Source organism: Symphalangus syndactylus, chromosome 1 (genome assembly GCF_028878055.3).
Source record: "Symphalangus syndactylus isolate Jambi chromosome 1, NHGRI_mSymSyn1-v2.1_pri, whole genome shotgun sequence".
Taxonomy (NCBI): Eukaryota; Metazoa; Chordata; class Mammalia; order Primates; family Hylobatidae; genus Symphalangus; species Symphalangus syndactylus.
Window position 1 is genome coordinate 109,544,760 of NC_072423.2, and position 15,291 is coordinate 109,560,050.

At 50.0% G+C, this 15,291-nt stretch overlaps 2 protein-coding genes across 17 annotated transcripts in view; one reads left to right on the plus strand and one right to left on the minus strand.

Moving 5' to 3' along the window:
* The window catches only part of DCAF1 (DDB1 and CUL4 associated factor 1), a 106,207-nt gene extending 95,826 nt beyond the window's left edge, over window positions 1-10,381 (plus strand). For 9 of the 16 annotated variants that reach the window (XM_063646393.1, XM_063646377.1, XM_063646340.1 and 6 more), the window contains one exon: window positions 2,956-3,905. In XM_063646393.1, the coding sequence (XP_063502463.1) occupies window positions 2,956-3,318 (363 nt within the window). In that variant the 3' untranslated portion in view covers window positions 3,319-3,905. Of the gene's footprint in view, window positions 1-2,955; window positions 3,906-7,433; window positions 8,415-8,445 lie in introns of those variants that run through there. The other 7 variants (XM_063646405.1, XM_055275428.2, XR_010122561.1 and 4 more) reach the window with 6 other exon arrangements.
* Window positions 10,382-11,808: 1,427 nt separating this feature from the next.
* RBM15B (RNA binding motif protein 15B) lies at window positions 11,809-15,004 on the minus strand. Its single transcript, XM_055275546.2, has one exon. The coding sequence runs from the start codon at window positions 14,798-14,800 to the stop codon at window positions 12,137-12,139; it is 2,664 nt and encodes an 887-aa protein (XP_055131521.2). The 5' UTR covers window positions 14,801-15,004; the 3' UTR covers window positions 11,809-12,136.
* Between the last annotated feature and the right edge of the window lie 287 nt (window positions 15,005-15,291).

The window sequence follows — 15,291 nt, forward strand, 5'->3', positions numbered from 1 at the left end:
TTTTTTTTTTTTTTTTTTTTTTGAGACAGAGTCTTGCTCTGTCGCCCAGGTTGGAGTGCAGTGGCGCGATCTCAGCTCACTGCAAGCTCCACCTCCCAGGTTCATGCCATTCTGCCTCAGCCTCCTGAGTAGCTGGGACTACAGGTGCCTGTCACCACACCCGGCTAATTTTTTGTATTTTTAATAGAGATGGGGTTTCACGGTGTTAGCCAGGATGGTCTCGATCTCCTTACCTCGTGATCTGCCCGCCTCGGCCTCCCAAAGTGTTGGGATTACAGGTGTGAGCCACTGCACCCGGCCTGTTTTGTTTTGTTTTTTTTTTCCTCAAAGAAATAGGATCTTACTCTGTTGCCCAGGCTGGAGTGCAGTGGCACAATCGTAGTTCAATGTAGCCTTGAATTCCTGGGCTCAAGTGATCCTCCTGCCTCAGCTTCCTGAGTAGCTGGGACTACAGGTGTGTGCCGTTGTGCCCAGCTAAGCTTTGCTTTTTCATTAAATACTTATTTTTAGTTTTTACTTTTTGGACCACTCATTATTGGAAGCTTTATTCTTTAGATCTGAAGGAGAGGGGCTCATGCCACCAGTTAGTTGACCAGCAGAGAATGCACCTAAAATTGCTTCCTAGAATCTCTTTTGGGTTCTGCCACAGCATTTTGGATGGGTCTTGTGAGCCTCTGCTTCATGATCCCGGTTTCAGATTTAAAATTTGGAAAGTGAGTTTATGGTTATGTCCATGTGTGATAAAATACATGGTGAGAAATCAGCATTGGGCATTAAATACAAAGTAGAGACAACAAAATGAGGTGCTCAACTCGAGATTCAGGTAGATCTCTTTCCTACTAATTTCCCCTCCTCTCTCATGGTCACATATGATGTGTTCGTGGCCTTCTGGGATGAATATATATACATCTGTTTCTTCTGCTATAAAATTAAGTAAAATTTGGGTTTGTCTGCTGCTGGAAGAGTTTGGAATGGTATCTAGTTCAAAGCTTAGACCCTGCTTGAAAACTTTCCAGGATTACTCTTGATATGGAAGCTTTTTGTTCAGTTCTTGTAGATCAGCTAAGCCTTGATGTTCTTCAAAATGAAAGAGAATTGTCTTCATGAATTTTCTGGCTAGCCCATGCCTATTTGAACAGTTTAACCTTTCATGTACCCACTCAACCGTGGACCTTTAGTTGTGCTATCTTAAATTTTAAATATAAGTGTTCTGTCCGTGAAGTCTTAAGAGACACAGGGCCCCGGGTACTTTCTTCTTTACTTATTTTTAACTGTGGCACTTTGTTAGTGGATTAGCTAATTTTGGTCAAGTCACGCCTGGAAAAAGAGGCAAAAGTTGTAATCTGGTAAGCACTTGGATGATTTCCCCTGAATTTTGACCCCGCTCTCCTTTCCCAGTTATTTGTATGAGCTTATGTGCTTTCAGGGACTGAGAGCCTGTCTGTGTTTCAGTTTATCATTGTTGACTCCAGACACACATAGTTCCTTTGAGGTGGGTGAATGCTTAGTAGTTATTTATCCACTCACCTCTGGAGGGGATGTGTGGCCAAGGCTATGGAATAGTCTCAGGTCTTCTATGTGTGTGTGTGTGTTGGCACATACACAAATGCTCCCACAAAATCTGGTACAGACCATATACGCACTTGCACAAGTATTGAGTACTAGGTATTTAAAAGGGGCTCAGTTTTTCCAACATAACTGGCAGAAATTTTGAAGAGTCTAAATTACTGAATTACACAGTTTATCAAAAAGTCACTAATGGTGGTTCCAAAATTACCAGAAGTCCGCAAAGCGGAGCTACCCTGCTGAATGATCCCAGCTTATGTTACACACTGGTTTCTAGTGGCTGGGTAAGCACAAAATGCTTGGTTTTTAAGTGCTTGGCAGGCAGTAACACCTTTAAAATGAAAAAAGATGTAACCACTCAGTATAAGTTTTAAAATAATGAAAACAAAAAAAATTTTTTTGTGCTTACGTTGGGCTTATTCCATCTTGACTTTCATTAGGTTGATGTATTAAATGAATTTTACATTTTATTATTGTAACAATCAGAATCCTTTGCTATTGGCAAGGCTGACAGTTGATGTTTGAGCAGAAGGATAAGTGTCTTGAGTGGCAGCTATGTTTACTTGGGAATGCCTGTTATCCCTGTCAAAGCAAAGAGGTATCTTTGTGTCCTCTCCCTTTTGAAGAGAAACAGTTGCAATTGTAATGCAAACCTGAAATCTGTGGCAGATGCCAGAATGTACCATTTACAAAGCCCAGGGTCCCTAGAACAAAGTATTTCATTGATGTTCTGGTAATTTTCTTGCCTTTGGCAAGTTCTTGTAAGAATGGAAAGATAGTTTCTCTAGCATACTTTTTTTTCTTTTTGGCTTATAACAGGAAATACGGGTTTCTGTTAGTGTTCTATATTTTAAGTCTTTTGTTGCAATGTTGTTCTGATCAAATGTTTATGATAGCATGGTTAGGAGCTTATCCACATTCTTGGTTAGAAGATCAAGGGCAAGAGCTTGAAGGGCTGAGGAGATAATGAGCAGCTGTGTTCTTCCATTTTGTTAAAGCGTTGCATTTTAGATTCCAGGTAAAAGGATTTTTTCTAGTGCCTCAGCTGATTTCACTTGCTTTGGTTGATGCAGGTGAGAAAGAAGAGCCCCCTTGGGCTCCTAGAATATTGATGGCAGAGACTTCTGTGAAGCGAGTTGTCTGTTTCCTTGCATAAGGGGTGTGACCATTAATCCTTGTCTGAGAGGTGCTTTGACCATCTTGAGGGACATGTGTGCCTATCTCAGCCGTCACTGAAAAGTCTGGCTGGCTTATGAAGTCTGTGCTTGTCTAGATCACTATCCCCTCTACTGACAGTTTCCTACCCTGTCCCTTTGGTCGACTCGCCATGTGGCCCACATGGGTCAGGCCTCTGTGTTTGTACTAATGAACCTTATGCTTTCTTACCAGGAAGAGGAAGAACAGGAGGAAGAAGATGATGATGAAGATGATGATGACACCGATGATTTAGATGAGCTTGACACTGACCAGTTGCTGGAGGCGGAGTTGGAGGAGGACGACAATAATGAGAACGCAGGGGAAGATGGGGACAATGACTTCTCTCCCTCTGATGAGGAGCTAGCAAATCTTCTAGAGGAGGGAGAGGACGGGGAGGATGAAGACTCTGATGCAGATGAGGAAGTGGAACTGATCCTGGGGGACAGTAAGTATAGGGCAGAGTTCAGGCTGAGCCTTGGCACCCGGGGCAAGATCCCTTCTTTTGTGCCCATACAACTTAGAGGGCAAGCCATACCACGGTTCTGTGCCCCATAATTTGATTCACTACTCTGGTCTCTTGAGGCAAAGCACCTTTGCATCTCTGCCCTCCTCTCCTATCAGACTGTGGAACCCAACGAAATGGCTGTCATCTCTTATTTTTCAAGTAGAGATTGGCAGACTTTTTCTGTAAGACCAGACAGTAAACATTTTATGCAGCTGGGCACGGTGGCTCACGCCTGTAATCCCAGCACTTTGGAGGCCGAGGCGGGTGGATCACCTGAGGTCAGAAGTTCGAGACCAGCCTGGGCAACATGATGAAATCCTGTCTCTACTAAAAATACAAAATTAGCCGGGCATGGTGGCGCGTGCCTATAATCCCAGCTACTTGGGAGGCTGAGGCAGGAGAATCGCTTGAACCTGGGAGGCGGAGGTTGCAGTGAGCCGAGATCGTGCCACTGCACTCCAGGCTGGGCTAATAGAATGAGACTCCATCTCAAAAAAAAAAAAAAAAAAATGCTTTGTAGGCTATATGGCCTTTGTTGCAGCTCTTCAACTCTGCAGTTGTAGTGAGAAAGCAGTCATAGACAATCTGTAAATGAATGATTGTGGCTGTGTTCTAATAAAATTTTGTTTTGCAAAAATAGGTGGTGGGCTTGTAGTTTGTCAACTCCTGCTTTAGAGGATTAGCCTTAGAATGAAAGGCCAAAGTGTGGCTCTCAGCACAGCTAGAATCAGTCAGAAGCAGCCCCTTATGGGGTGCTGTTCTTTTTGGGTTGAATTATAAAGAAATGCAGGCCCTCTTGTGGAGGAGCCCTTTCCGGTTTCCCTTTGGCTAATCCCTCCTAACGGCCAAGGGACAAATATTTTCCCTTTGGCTTCTGGTTTATTCACCTCCTTCTATTTACCTTTTTTTCTTAATCCAAATTTTGAGGAACAAACTCCAGTTTTTCTAGTTATTTCCCATTAGGTTTCTGAAGTCAGGTTGTCCCCTGACTATGGTAATGAATCCTGCAGAAATCAGCAAATAGTTCAAAGAGCCTATTAGCTCTGTAGCTGTACATGAATCTTCTTACCAAGGCTGTATTTTGAGGAAGCTTGAGGGTGGGAGGGTAGGGGAGTGTCTTCTATCTGTTCATCTGCTGTTGATCAACTTCTGTTTTTTCATACTTGGAGGCTGAGGTGATTCAGTGGAGTAGGCCGAAGCCATGGTCAGACAAAGTTTTAATGAACGTTTTTGTCATATGTGAATAGTGAGACATGAGAAACAAGTTATACCTCCTTTCAACTACAGGTAGTTAGCAGGGCAGGTTCGCAGGGTCAGCAAACAGCAGGCCAGCTGATGGTGGTGCTCCCAAAATAAGAGAACATCACTTTAATTTTTCCATTCTTAATTTGAATATAAAGCCACTCAGTTTGTATTTGGCCTGTACAATTACTGCCTCTTATAGCTGTTCAGGAAATTCCTTCTTTCAAGCCAAAGGTAATCTGGAAAACTTTAACTCTATCAGTTGTGAGAATGTTGTTACTTTATGAAAATATTTACGATGTGAAAATAATGGATCACAACTTGAGGACGTCTCAGAGTGGACTTGAGAATTGAGGTGGAGATGCAGAGGTGGCATCTGGAGCACACTCCATGGCTCTTTCTGTGTTTCATAGAAGAGCCAGCTGCTGTCAGCAAGCAGAGCATTCTTAGCACCCATGGTTTTGCCTCACACTAATCCTTTAGAGCAGTAGCTCTGAACCTTACTGGGCTTATGAAGAGCCCTTTTAGGATAGGGTGAAAGCCATAGAAACTATAGAAAACCACACCCATGTGCCCCCATGTACCTTTACATAGGCCCTGGAGCCTTCAGGGACTCCGTGATTCCAGATGCAGAGCCCTGGCCCTAGGAAGAGAAACAGCTTGATTCTGAGATCTTTTTTTTTTTTTGAGATGGAGTCTTACTCTGTCGCCCAGGCTGGAGTGCAGTGGCGCGATCTAGGCTCACTGCAAGCTCTGCCTCCTGGGTTCACGCCATTCTCCTGCCTCAGCCTCCCGAGTAGCTGGGACTACAGGCGCCCACCACCACCCCCGGCTAATTTTTTGTATTTTCAGTAGAGACAGGGTTTCACTGTGTTAGCCAGGATGGTCTCGATCTCCTGATGTCGTGATCTGCCCACCTTGGCCTCCCAAAATGCTGGGATACAGGCGTGAGCCACCATGCCCGGCCTGATTCTGAGATCTTTATGTGTCTCTGCTTGTCAGCCCTGCCTCCAAAACCTGTATGTTGTAGAGCGACAGGTTAAACACTACAGGGACTAATTATACCTAGATTGTCTGCCTTAGCGACCTTTCAGAATGGGAGGTCCTAACCAGGGTTTGGGATTGGGTACTTCAACACTTGGAGAAAGGATAAGGAAGGTAGAGAAAGGTGTCCTGTGATCTGACCACCAGAGGGGAGTTGGTGCCCAAGCCCTGGAGGTTTTCTCTCGAACTTTGAGCCTGACAGTTACTTGCTTAAAGAAGATTGTGCTGTGATCTCGTTAAACTGCATTTACAGTTCTTAGATGTGCTACAGTGTGGTTAAGATTCTTAGTTCTTAAGAGCTGCATAGCTGCTGGGCAGAAGGGTCTCAGGCCGGTGAGTCTGGCATCGTTGGCTTGTGGAGAGCATGAGTCCTGGGGGATGCTGCGGATGCTGCCGCAGGGACCAGGCAAGTTTGTGGTATGGGGTGGGGACACCATGCTGGACTTGGCTCTGGGGAGGAGGCCCCACACCCTCCTGTGACACTTCCTCCTGGAGCTCTTATAGCAGAGGAGCTGAGGCTTGCTTTGTTCAGCTGTGTTAGATAATAGTTCTTTGCCATCTCCATCTTGTTTTCCTACTCTTCACCAATACATCATCAATACAGTCAGGCCACTCTTGTGCCCACTTAGACCCAGGAACACTGGTTTTGTCAGCCATTTCTTTTGCTTACTTCCAGACTTTTTTGTGTCATTGCCATGTTTTTCTTGGTTTTCCTTTGTCCACTTCAGTTTTCCTCCTAAAGGAAATTGTGTTTGGGGATAATGAATGAAGGAAGGTTTGGGAACATGAATTGTTCTTTCTCTGTTTGTCCATGAGTTGATTCTCTTAGGCACTGGAAAAGGCTGATGAGGGATTCTTTGCATCTAGTGGCTGCCCCTTACCACACGGGGCATTTGCAGGCCTCCAGCTCAGGGTTTGTCTGTTTTACGGGGGACCTAGTTAAAATGGTTTCATAGCCTCCTGAACTACGAGTAATCAAATTGGGCACTGAGAACTTTCCTTTTCTTTGACTCAGCGAATATTAGAGTCCCTACAAGCTAGGTACCCTGTTTCTTTCTGATTTTGATCAGCCAGACATGGTGTATCTACCTAATCTTGAGGGTCCTTTTTGCTACCACTTAAGTTTCACCCCTTAACAGATCCTTCCAGAAGTGTTAATGTGTCTGTGCGCTGCCAGAGAAGGCAGATTGTCAAGCAGAGAGAGTCCTCATCAGAAACAGTGCTGTCTTCCAGGGCGTCACACTGCTCCTGCTGGCCTCCTGCTTCTGGATGGGTAGCTACTTCTCCTGTATTGCTACAAATTGGCCTGCACCTTTTTGGGAATATAATTTGCAGACTATATTCCGAAATTACAGAGGCGTGAATCTAGACTATCTCTGCCTTGATGGTCGGTCTTCTGAGGATTGAAGGGAGTGACTAAGGTGTTTCAGAAAAGATACATCTCTCACTTCTGCCTAGTCTTAGCCTGCCTTTCTAGTGGTCTCTTGGGATCAGGCAGGCCTGTGCCCATCCTTGAAGGACACCAGAGGCCAAGGGCCGTGGAGGCTAACTCACTGCTCCCCTCAGCTCTGCCCCGTGGCATGGGGGGAAGCTTCAGATGGCACTCACTTGATCCCTTCAGCGCCTCCCAGGCAGGAAGCAGGGGCACTGTGTCTAGGCCCTTAGGAGAGCATAAGGTCTCAGGGAGAATACAACTGCCAAGCAACAGGAGTATTCTCCAGAGCCAGCTCCAAGGAGTTAATTGATGTATTTTCTTCTTTCTGGAAACCGGTAGTCAACCTTGCTCGGGCATGAATGTATGTGAGTACAGGTGCTTCCGTATGAAAGCTTCCTATAAGCCTAGTGTGTAATCTTGTCTCTCCCTTTTCTTCCCTTTCAGCTGACAGCTCTGACAACTCTGATTTGGAAGATGATATCATCTTATCTCTGAATGAGTGAGGAGCCATCACTGCTTGGAAGAGATTCTTGGCAGGCGAGAAACTGAGTCAAATGAATTCAGAACATATTCCCTTCTCTTTCTCCCAGGACTGTCTGTCTTTTAAGGAGCTGCATGCCCTGCATTCAGAAGATTATGGCTTAGAGAGCCTCATTGGCATCCGAGAGTCCTTCCAGAAACAATAACAACCACAAAAATGACAACAGGGACTAGGCCCTACTCTGCACCCCCCACCCCCACCCCCTACCATTTCCTAGGATGGACATATCTTTCAAGGGAAAAAAAAACATGTCTCTGGGGTATTTCACAATATATTTTCTTTGTATAATGTTCTTTACTTAAAGAACAAGAAATAGTTTTTTATAAAACTTTAAAAAGGAAAAAAAAACAGGCATTTATAACTGAGGGTATGAACTTACATCCACCAGGTCTCTTGTCCCTGCACTTCATTTTCTTTGGAAGAAAATGATGTCTAAAGAACAATATAGAGGCATTTTTACATACGTATTTAAATGAAAAGGAAAATCGTGATTTCTTAAATTGATAAGGATTAAGAATATTTTATTATAAATATAATATATGATTTTTTAACCTGTTTTGTTGCCTCATATGCTGTCAGGTTAATTTGTTTTCCTTCGTGCCAGAGGTGGGGAGGAAGGCACTCTTGTCTGCTGGGTAAATGCCTAAATTCACCTACCTTCATGGTTTGGGGGCAGCATGGTCATTGTGGATATTGGTTTTGTGGAGTTGAGGGAACTTAGGATATAAGTTCACTCCATTTTTCTTTGTGATTCAGTTTTTCAGAAATCTTTTTTTCTTCCCTTTCTCCCCAATGTGGAAATTACAAATCAAAGGCCTTTTTCTTTAATGTAAAGTGTATTTATTTAAAAAAAATACAAAATAAACTACAAGTCTGTCTTTGTTTATGGCCTTTCCCTATTTTCTTTTACCCAAGTGGGGTGTGTCCCTTTTTTGCAGCTCTAGCCAGGCCATAGAGAAGACGCCTTCCAGGAGAGGCAGGGAGAGCATGTTCTGCCCACATAGAGCACTCCAGGGAGGAAAGTATCTTATACTCACAGTGTCTGCCCCTGCCCTGTAGCTCTCTCATGGGGAGGGCCTGTTTTTGTAAGGGTAATGTGGAGAGAGGAGAGGTCAGGGCTTTGTCCCCTGTGGACGCAGCTCTCTGTTCTCATGTTCTGGATCCAGCAGGCTGCTCCCAAGTACAGATTTGGTGGAACTCGAAAGGGAGGTATTCTGGGAAGTTTTGGAGGATGGAGTTGGCAAAGCTAAGGAGTGAAAGCATTTTGGCCGTCTATGTAGCTGGGGCAATGGCCACTAATGTTTTCTGAAAGGGATTGTGACAGTGGACTTGAGCATCCTGGCAGGTTAGGGGTAGTGGAGCTTGGTCTGCATTTGTAGAAAGATACTTCAGAGGCCCCTAAAATTGGCCTGTGGTTAAAATGTGTAACCGCCAGGCAAAGTACCAGGGATTTCCACCTTTTCACTCACCCACCCCACCCTGTTTTCCTTCCCACAATAAATAGAAGACCATAGTCTCTTTCTTCCTTTGATTTTGCCCACATAACAGCAGCTCAGTTTGTTACATAGGTATTATCCAGCTAAAGTGACTTCTCTCCCTTAACAGAGAAGAGGGAACAAATTTGGTTGTGAAGTAAACAAGAAAACACAAGATGGCTAAAACTCTCCAAGGGCAGGTAAAGCCCTGCTGGGCTCAGAAGCACTATAGAATTTGCTGTACATACTGAAGTGGGTCTGTGTCACACAGGTATTTCTTAGTCCTCTGGAGAGCAGAGAACTCACTCAGCTCTTCTGCTTCATGCCTCACTTTAATGGTAGTTAACACTTAACCAGTGGAATAGTCTGACTGCTGGTACTGATGGCATCAGAAGAAAACAGGTTAACAATCAAGAAGTAGTGAAAGCACTATGTTCTAGTCATTAACTCAACGGAGCCAGTCTCAACTCTGCTGGGAGCACCCACAGGTCTCTAAGGGGGAGAAAGGGACTATAATAGGAAGGCAGAATTCAGGTTGGCTTGGCAACACACCCTCAGGAACATGTGCTAAGGGGCTAAGGAAGCATCAGCTGTCTTCCTTATTCTACCAGGGCTGAAAATTGGAGTCACTTAGGAGGCAGCATGAGAACAGTGGCACACCACCAGTGAGGCAGATGTTGCCTTCTTGTCTTTAAGCAACACGTTAGACAAGGCCTGAAGCCCGGGTGGGGGCACTGGATGCCTGAAGTAAGAGTTTCCTCACTGAGGCAGTCTCATAAAATCACCAGGACATTGACCACCTGACCGCCCCTAACTAGTGCTGGCCAAGGCCTGAGAGTTCACAGAACCTGCTAGGTCTTAAGAGCGAAAGGAAGGAAGTGGTTGAGGGCCAGGAAAGAGAAGGAATGCCATGCCAGGGTGTTACTCCTCACCAAAACTTACTTACTTGGCAGTTCTTTTTGGGGCCATGGGACACCTTTCTCTGAAGAGGGGTTGGATAAGGCAAAGGTTGAAGTGTCTTCAGGCACGTTTTCTAGCATGTTTCCTTTTACTTGGTTCTGTCTCAGAAAGCTGGGAGGTAGATTCTTCCGGGTCCTGAGTACCTGCTTCATGAAGGAAGATGATTGATAGGCAGCCCAGAGTTTTGGACTTACATACCAAGGCAGCTCTGGCCTGTTACTCAGGCGTTTGTTGGAGAGCTGCAGGAAAAACACTGCAGTGTGCCTTCAACAAGACCCACTCCTGTTTCTGGCGGTACCAGCTACCCTGGAATGGTGGCGTGTCCTGCTGTACCCAACTGACTGACTTGCTTAGGTACCTGGCAGCTGTGACCACAGCTCAAGTAAAAACAGGCAAATAAACATGCTTAACATGTCTTTGTGTTGCTGTTTTGTTACGAACGTGCTTGCTCTCTTGCGAGGCACCTGTCCATTCCACATCACCGAGGGGTCTACAAGAGCACTGCCAAGTGTTCCTGTGGACCAGCGTGGCCTCTCCACAGCCTGCACTGAGCCCCAGCCTCTAATCTCAGGTGTCACTCATGCTACCTCATCCCAGCTCCGGTAAGGGAGCAGACCTGGAGAGAGGATGCCACGGCCAGCAGAACCTGGAGTTCCTGGTTATATCTAGGGGCTCATTCGCTTACCAGAGCTTCTGTTCTCCTCAGCCCTGACAACGTTCCCTGTTTGAACATCTAAGGTGCCAGACACTCTGAAGAATGGCATTTGGGGTGTTCCATGGTGACAACTGTGTGCTCTGGTTTTCCTCCCTGGCCCGCACTGTCCGCACTACTTTACTTGAGACAGGTAAGACACAATCTCACCCTTCCTCCCAGGTAGAGGGTACCTCCGCATCCGTTTCCTCCCCAACTGGCTTGAGTGGCTTCAAGCTCTAGCACTGCCTAACAAACACCTCAGTGACTTGTGATTTCCCTCCAGAAAAATATCTATTATTTCCCAATGGTCTCCACCTTGGCATCAGGGCACAAGGTGTAGGCACATGCTCTGATCTTGCACCTAGGAAACCATCATTACCAAGGGCATCCCCCTAGTCCACTGTGCTCCCCTGTAAGTACTTCAGTCTAGAGGTTCAGCATCCCCCCACAAAGCTCTAGGTATGACTGGGCACGGGCCTGCTCTATTACCCATCAGCCCTGAACAACCACAGAAAGCCAAAAATCACAAACATCTAGGCAAAGTTCATGAGTAAATCCAAGGAAGGCTGCCTCCAACCCTCCATTCCAGTATTTGGACTCCCGGCGCCTGGGAACCTGAGGCAACTCTGTCTCCCAACACTGGGTACCTCTGGGCTGTGAGGCTAGAAAGGAGGCTGAACCAGGAGCCTGGACAGATCAGGGGCCCCGAGACCGCCTGGCATCAACAGTGCACAGCTTCTCCTTGTACAAGACTACACAGCTGCTGAAGGCTACCTGCTGCCAAACATGCTGAGTGGGCACTCTGTCCCAAATAGCCACAGCTCAAACTGATGATGGACACACACCCGGTTTAAGGCAGAAAAAACCATCAGTAGCTGCTGACCACAGGCCTTGGGCTCACCCCATCCCTTCCTTTGCAGGGGCTCTACTCGGGCTTGTGTGGCAGCGTCCAGAGCCCAAACTGAAGCTTGCCTGCTGTCAGCCAAGATAAAAACGAGTGTGAGTAGAGTCCAGACTGAGCCTGAAGAACTGAGAGGCCGAGAGTGACCTGTGCAGCAGTGGTGCTGCAAAGATGACGTAGGGCATTCGTGTACATGCACTAGGGAAGTCTTCGATTCTTAGCTTGATTAAACCAGGACTCTGAACAGGTTTAAAAATCCATCCTCTGTCAAAGGTTTTACTGACAACTTTCCATACAGTTGGTCAAAAAATAAAAAAATACAGAACCACAGCAGACAGTATCTTGTACACTAGAAATCAACATAACCGGATTCCCTTCTCATCGTTTAAAAAAAAAAAAATCCCCCAAAATCTAAGAACTTAGTTTTGGTGGTGGACAGGACTTTGATCCCCACCCAAATGAACCAAAATAACCCAGGAGATAATTCAAACCAAAGTGGTAGGGTAGAGAGGGGATCAGATTTTAAAATAACTGCTTTTGTGACACAAACATGACGCTGGGAAAGACACGCTTGGGCTAGGCAGTGTCTCTGACGATGACTATCACCATGTGTTCTTCTTCTAGCTTGCCCAATGTCCTTAGTGCTGACTGGAGGTACTGCTGGGAAAAGTCGCAGGGCGGGAAGGCGTAGAGCATGCCTGTGCCGTCTCTGCCCTTGGACCCCCCCACTGGCAAGCTGATCACCCCTGCGGCCTGCTTCTGTTTCAAGTAGGAGACCAGGTTCCTGAGAAGCCGCCTCTGCAGACCAGGCTCCACTGTCGGCATCCCCTCAGTGCCAAGCCCACTGGGGGTTGCCTGGGTGGCTAAGAGGACCGCATAGCCGTTGGGGCTCCCCTGCTTGATGCGTCGTGTGACCTCGTCAAGCTTGGGCTGGTCCAGTCGAAGGCGCTGGGCGATCTTCAGCTGGGTCAGCTTGCTCCCAGAAGTGTGGTCTTTGAGGAGACTGCTGATCACCCCCTGGTCCCCTTCTAGGATATGCATAGACGTGGGGAAGCAGCTGTTTTTCAACACGAGAAGCCCATTCCAACCCAGCTGTAGTGTCTGAGCGTACTCTGAAAGATTCTTCAGCTTTTTGGTCTCATGTTTTGGCTCTTCGAGAGACTTGGGCTCAGCCTCCGTGGTCCGGTGATTGCGCTCGCTGTCTCTTGCCTTCTTCCCGTGGGAAGAGTCTGCAGCCTCGTGGTGGTGGTGGTGGTGGCCCCGTTCCTCAGCCCCATGTCTGCTGTTGCTGAGGGAGTTGCTGCTGGACTCCTTGGTCCCTTCACTGGAGTGGTTCTCCTTGCGGCTGCGCTCAGGGGTGCGGTCGGAGCCCCGCTCTGACTGCTGCCCACTGCCCTTGGTCCTACTCCGTTCCTCATATGGGGAGTGGGTTGTCCTCCCACGGTCACTGGAAAGGCTTCTCCGTTTCCGCCTCTCTTCCCAGGGCTTGGGCAAACCACGGTCTCCATCTCCCCCCCAACGCTCACCACTCCGGCTGCGCACTGAGCGACTGTAGCCCTCAAGGCTGTTTCGGCGGTCGGAGCTTTTACTGGGGCTGGTCCAGTCCCCTTCCAAAAAAGTCCGGTCTCGGTCTGAGTACAGAAGGTGTGGGGGCGTCCTGTCCCGCACCAGGTCGGCGTCCAGGTTGCGGTGCCGGGTGTATCCATCTGTGAGCAGCTCATAATGCACAGGGAGTGGCGAGGGCTGGTACTGCTGGGGGTACCGAGTCTCCTCTGCTTTGGCAAAATCCACGCGGAGCCTGCGGTCTGGTCCACCCAAGGGAAAACCCCTCATTTTAGCACAGGCGGCCTGGGCTGCGTCCAAGCTCTCGTACTGAATATAGGCAAAGCTATCTCCTTTGACGTGATCAATGGTCCGAATGCTCCCAAAGCGGTCAAACTCTCGGGCCAGAGCCGCCAGTGACGTGTTAGGTCCCAGGCCACCCACCCAGAGACGAGTGGTGGGGTTGGCCTTGCCATAGCCTATCTTAATGGGGTTGCGACCAATCACTCGGCCCGACATGGCCACCTTAGCCCTATGGGCCATGTCCAGGTTCTGGAACTTGAGGAAGGCATAGGCACCGCCCTGGCCACGGGCAGGCCTCTTGATGACCACCTCCTCGATGATGCCATATTTCTCGAAGGCCCTTCGCAGCTCCACCTCAGATACGCTGTGGTCCAGGTTCCCAATGAAGAGGTTGCGCGTGGCCCGCTGGTCGTCCTCAGGCATCAGGTCCTCCTCGCACACAGCTGGGTAGCCATAGGGGCGCCCACGGTCGTCGTACAGCCCATAGTAGTCTAGGGCCCGCTCCCGGGACAGTCCCACCGCGGCGGCAGCGGCGGCATCCAGGGCGAAGGCTGCGGCGGCGTGGCGGGCACGGGGCTCCCGCAGGGGCGGGGCAGCGACGGGGGACAGGGAACGCTGCTTGTACTGGTAGCCTCCGTGTAGCGGGAGGTAGCCGAGCGGGTCGGCGGGCGCGGGCGGCCCTGGGGGAGGCGTGGAAGCGGCGGCGCTGCTGCTGCTACTTCGTCGACTGCTCCCGCCGCCGCCGCCGCCGCGCAGGTACACGGGCTCTACCTTGAGCGGGCGGTCGTAGAGCAGCAGCTGCCGGGCCAGGGCGTGCTGGCGGGCCTCGCGCGCGTCCTGTGGGTGCCGGAAGTTCACGTAGGCCACACGGCCCAGCTCAGGCGTGTGCGACAGGCGGAGGCTGATCTCGCCGAAGCGCTTGAACTGGTGGAAGAGCCGGTCCTCGAGGTGCTCGGCGGGCAGCGCGGGGCTCAGGCTGCTGATGAGCAAAGTCTTGTACTCAGGGGCGGCCGCGGATGAGCCGGGACCCGCGGGCTCGGCCCCAGGCGGTGGCGGAGGCGGCGGCAGAGGAGACGCGCGGGGCGACAAGCCGGAGGCGCCCGGGTCCCCCGAGGCCTTGCCGCCGCGTCCCCCGCCGCAAGCGCCGGAGCCCGAGGAGCGCCCGCTACTCGCGCGGTGATTCGCGTCCCCGGTGCCGCGGCCGTCGCGATGCCCGCCCCCGCGGGGTTTGTCGCGGGCCCGCGCTGGAACCGGGTGCTTGGCGCCTCCAGAGGCCTTGTGCGCCGCCCGCCGCCCGCCCGCCTCCGCCTCCCGTTCGCGCTCCCGCGGACGCTTGGCCGACGATGACGAGCCGCGCCCGCTCGGGCTAGAGTCTCGCTCGCTCTGCCGCTTCATGGCGCTGGCGCGGCGGGCGGGCGGCCCGTAGGTCTCTCACAGCGGCGGCGGCGGAGGCGGCGGCCGAGGAGGCAGCGCCCCCGGCGCCGCCATCTTGGACAAAAGGACTCGGCGCGGCGGTGGCGGCGGGGCGGGGCGGGAGCGGCGCCGAGGGGGCCGGGCATTACGTTATCAAGGTGCGCCGGCCGTGCCACGTGACTCTGCGGCGGGCGGAGCAAGACCCGCGCCGGGCCTGCGTCATCGCGCTGCGTCGCCCAGTGCCACGTGACCCTGTGAGTGCCGGGTGAGTGGGCCTGGGCCGCGCGCTCTGGCGCCACCGCGCGGCCCGCATAGCCGATGCTTGAGGCTATGCCGAGTGTAGCGAACCCTGAGAGGCCGGCGGGACGACCTAACGCTTTGTGTTCCCGGGCGTGCTTCGCCGCTCTGGGTCCAACTATCTCCTCTTGCAGGCGCTGGAGCCCACGCTGATTGGAGCAGGAGTGGCAGCTTCC

Bases quoted from the DNA above. Each gene is read 5' to 3' on its own strand.
- RBM15B (XM_055275546.2), bottom strand. From the start codon at position 14,800: ATGAAGCGGCAGAGCGAGCGAGACTCTAGCCCGAGCGGGCGCGGCTCG.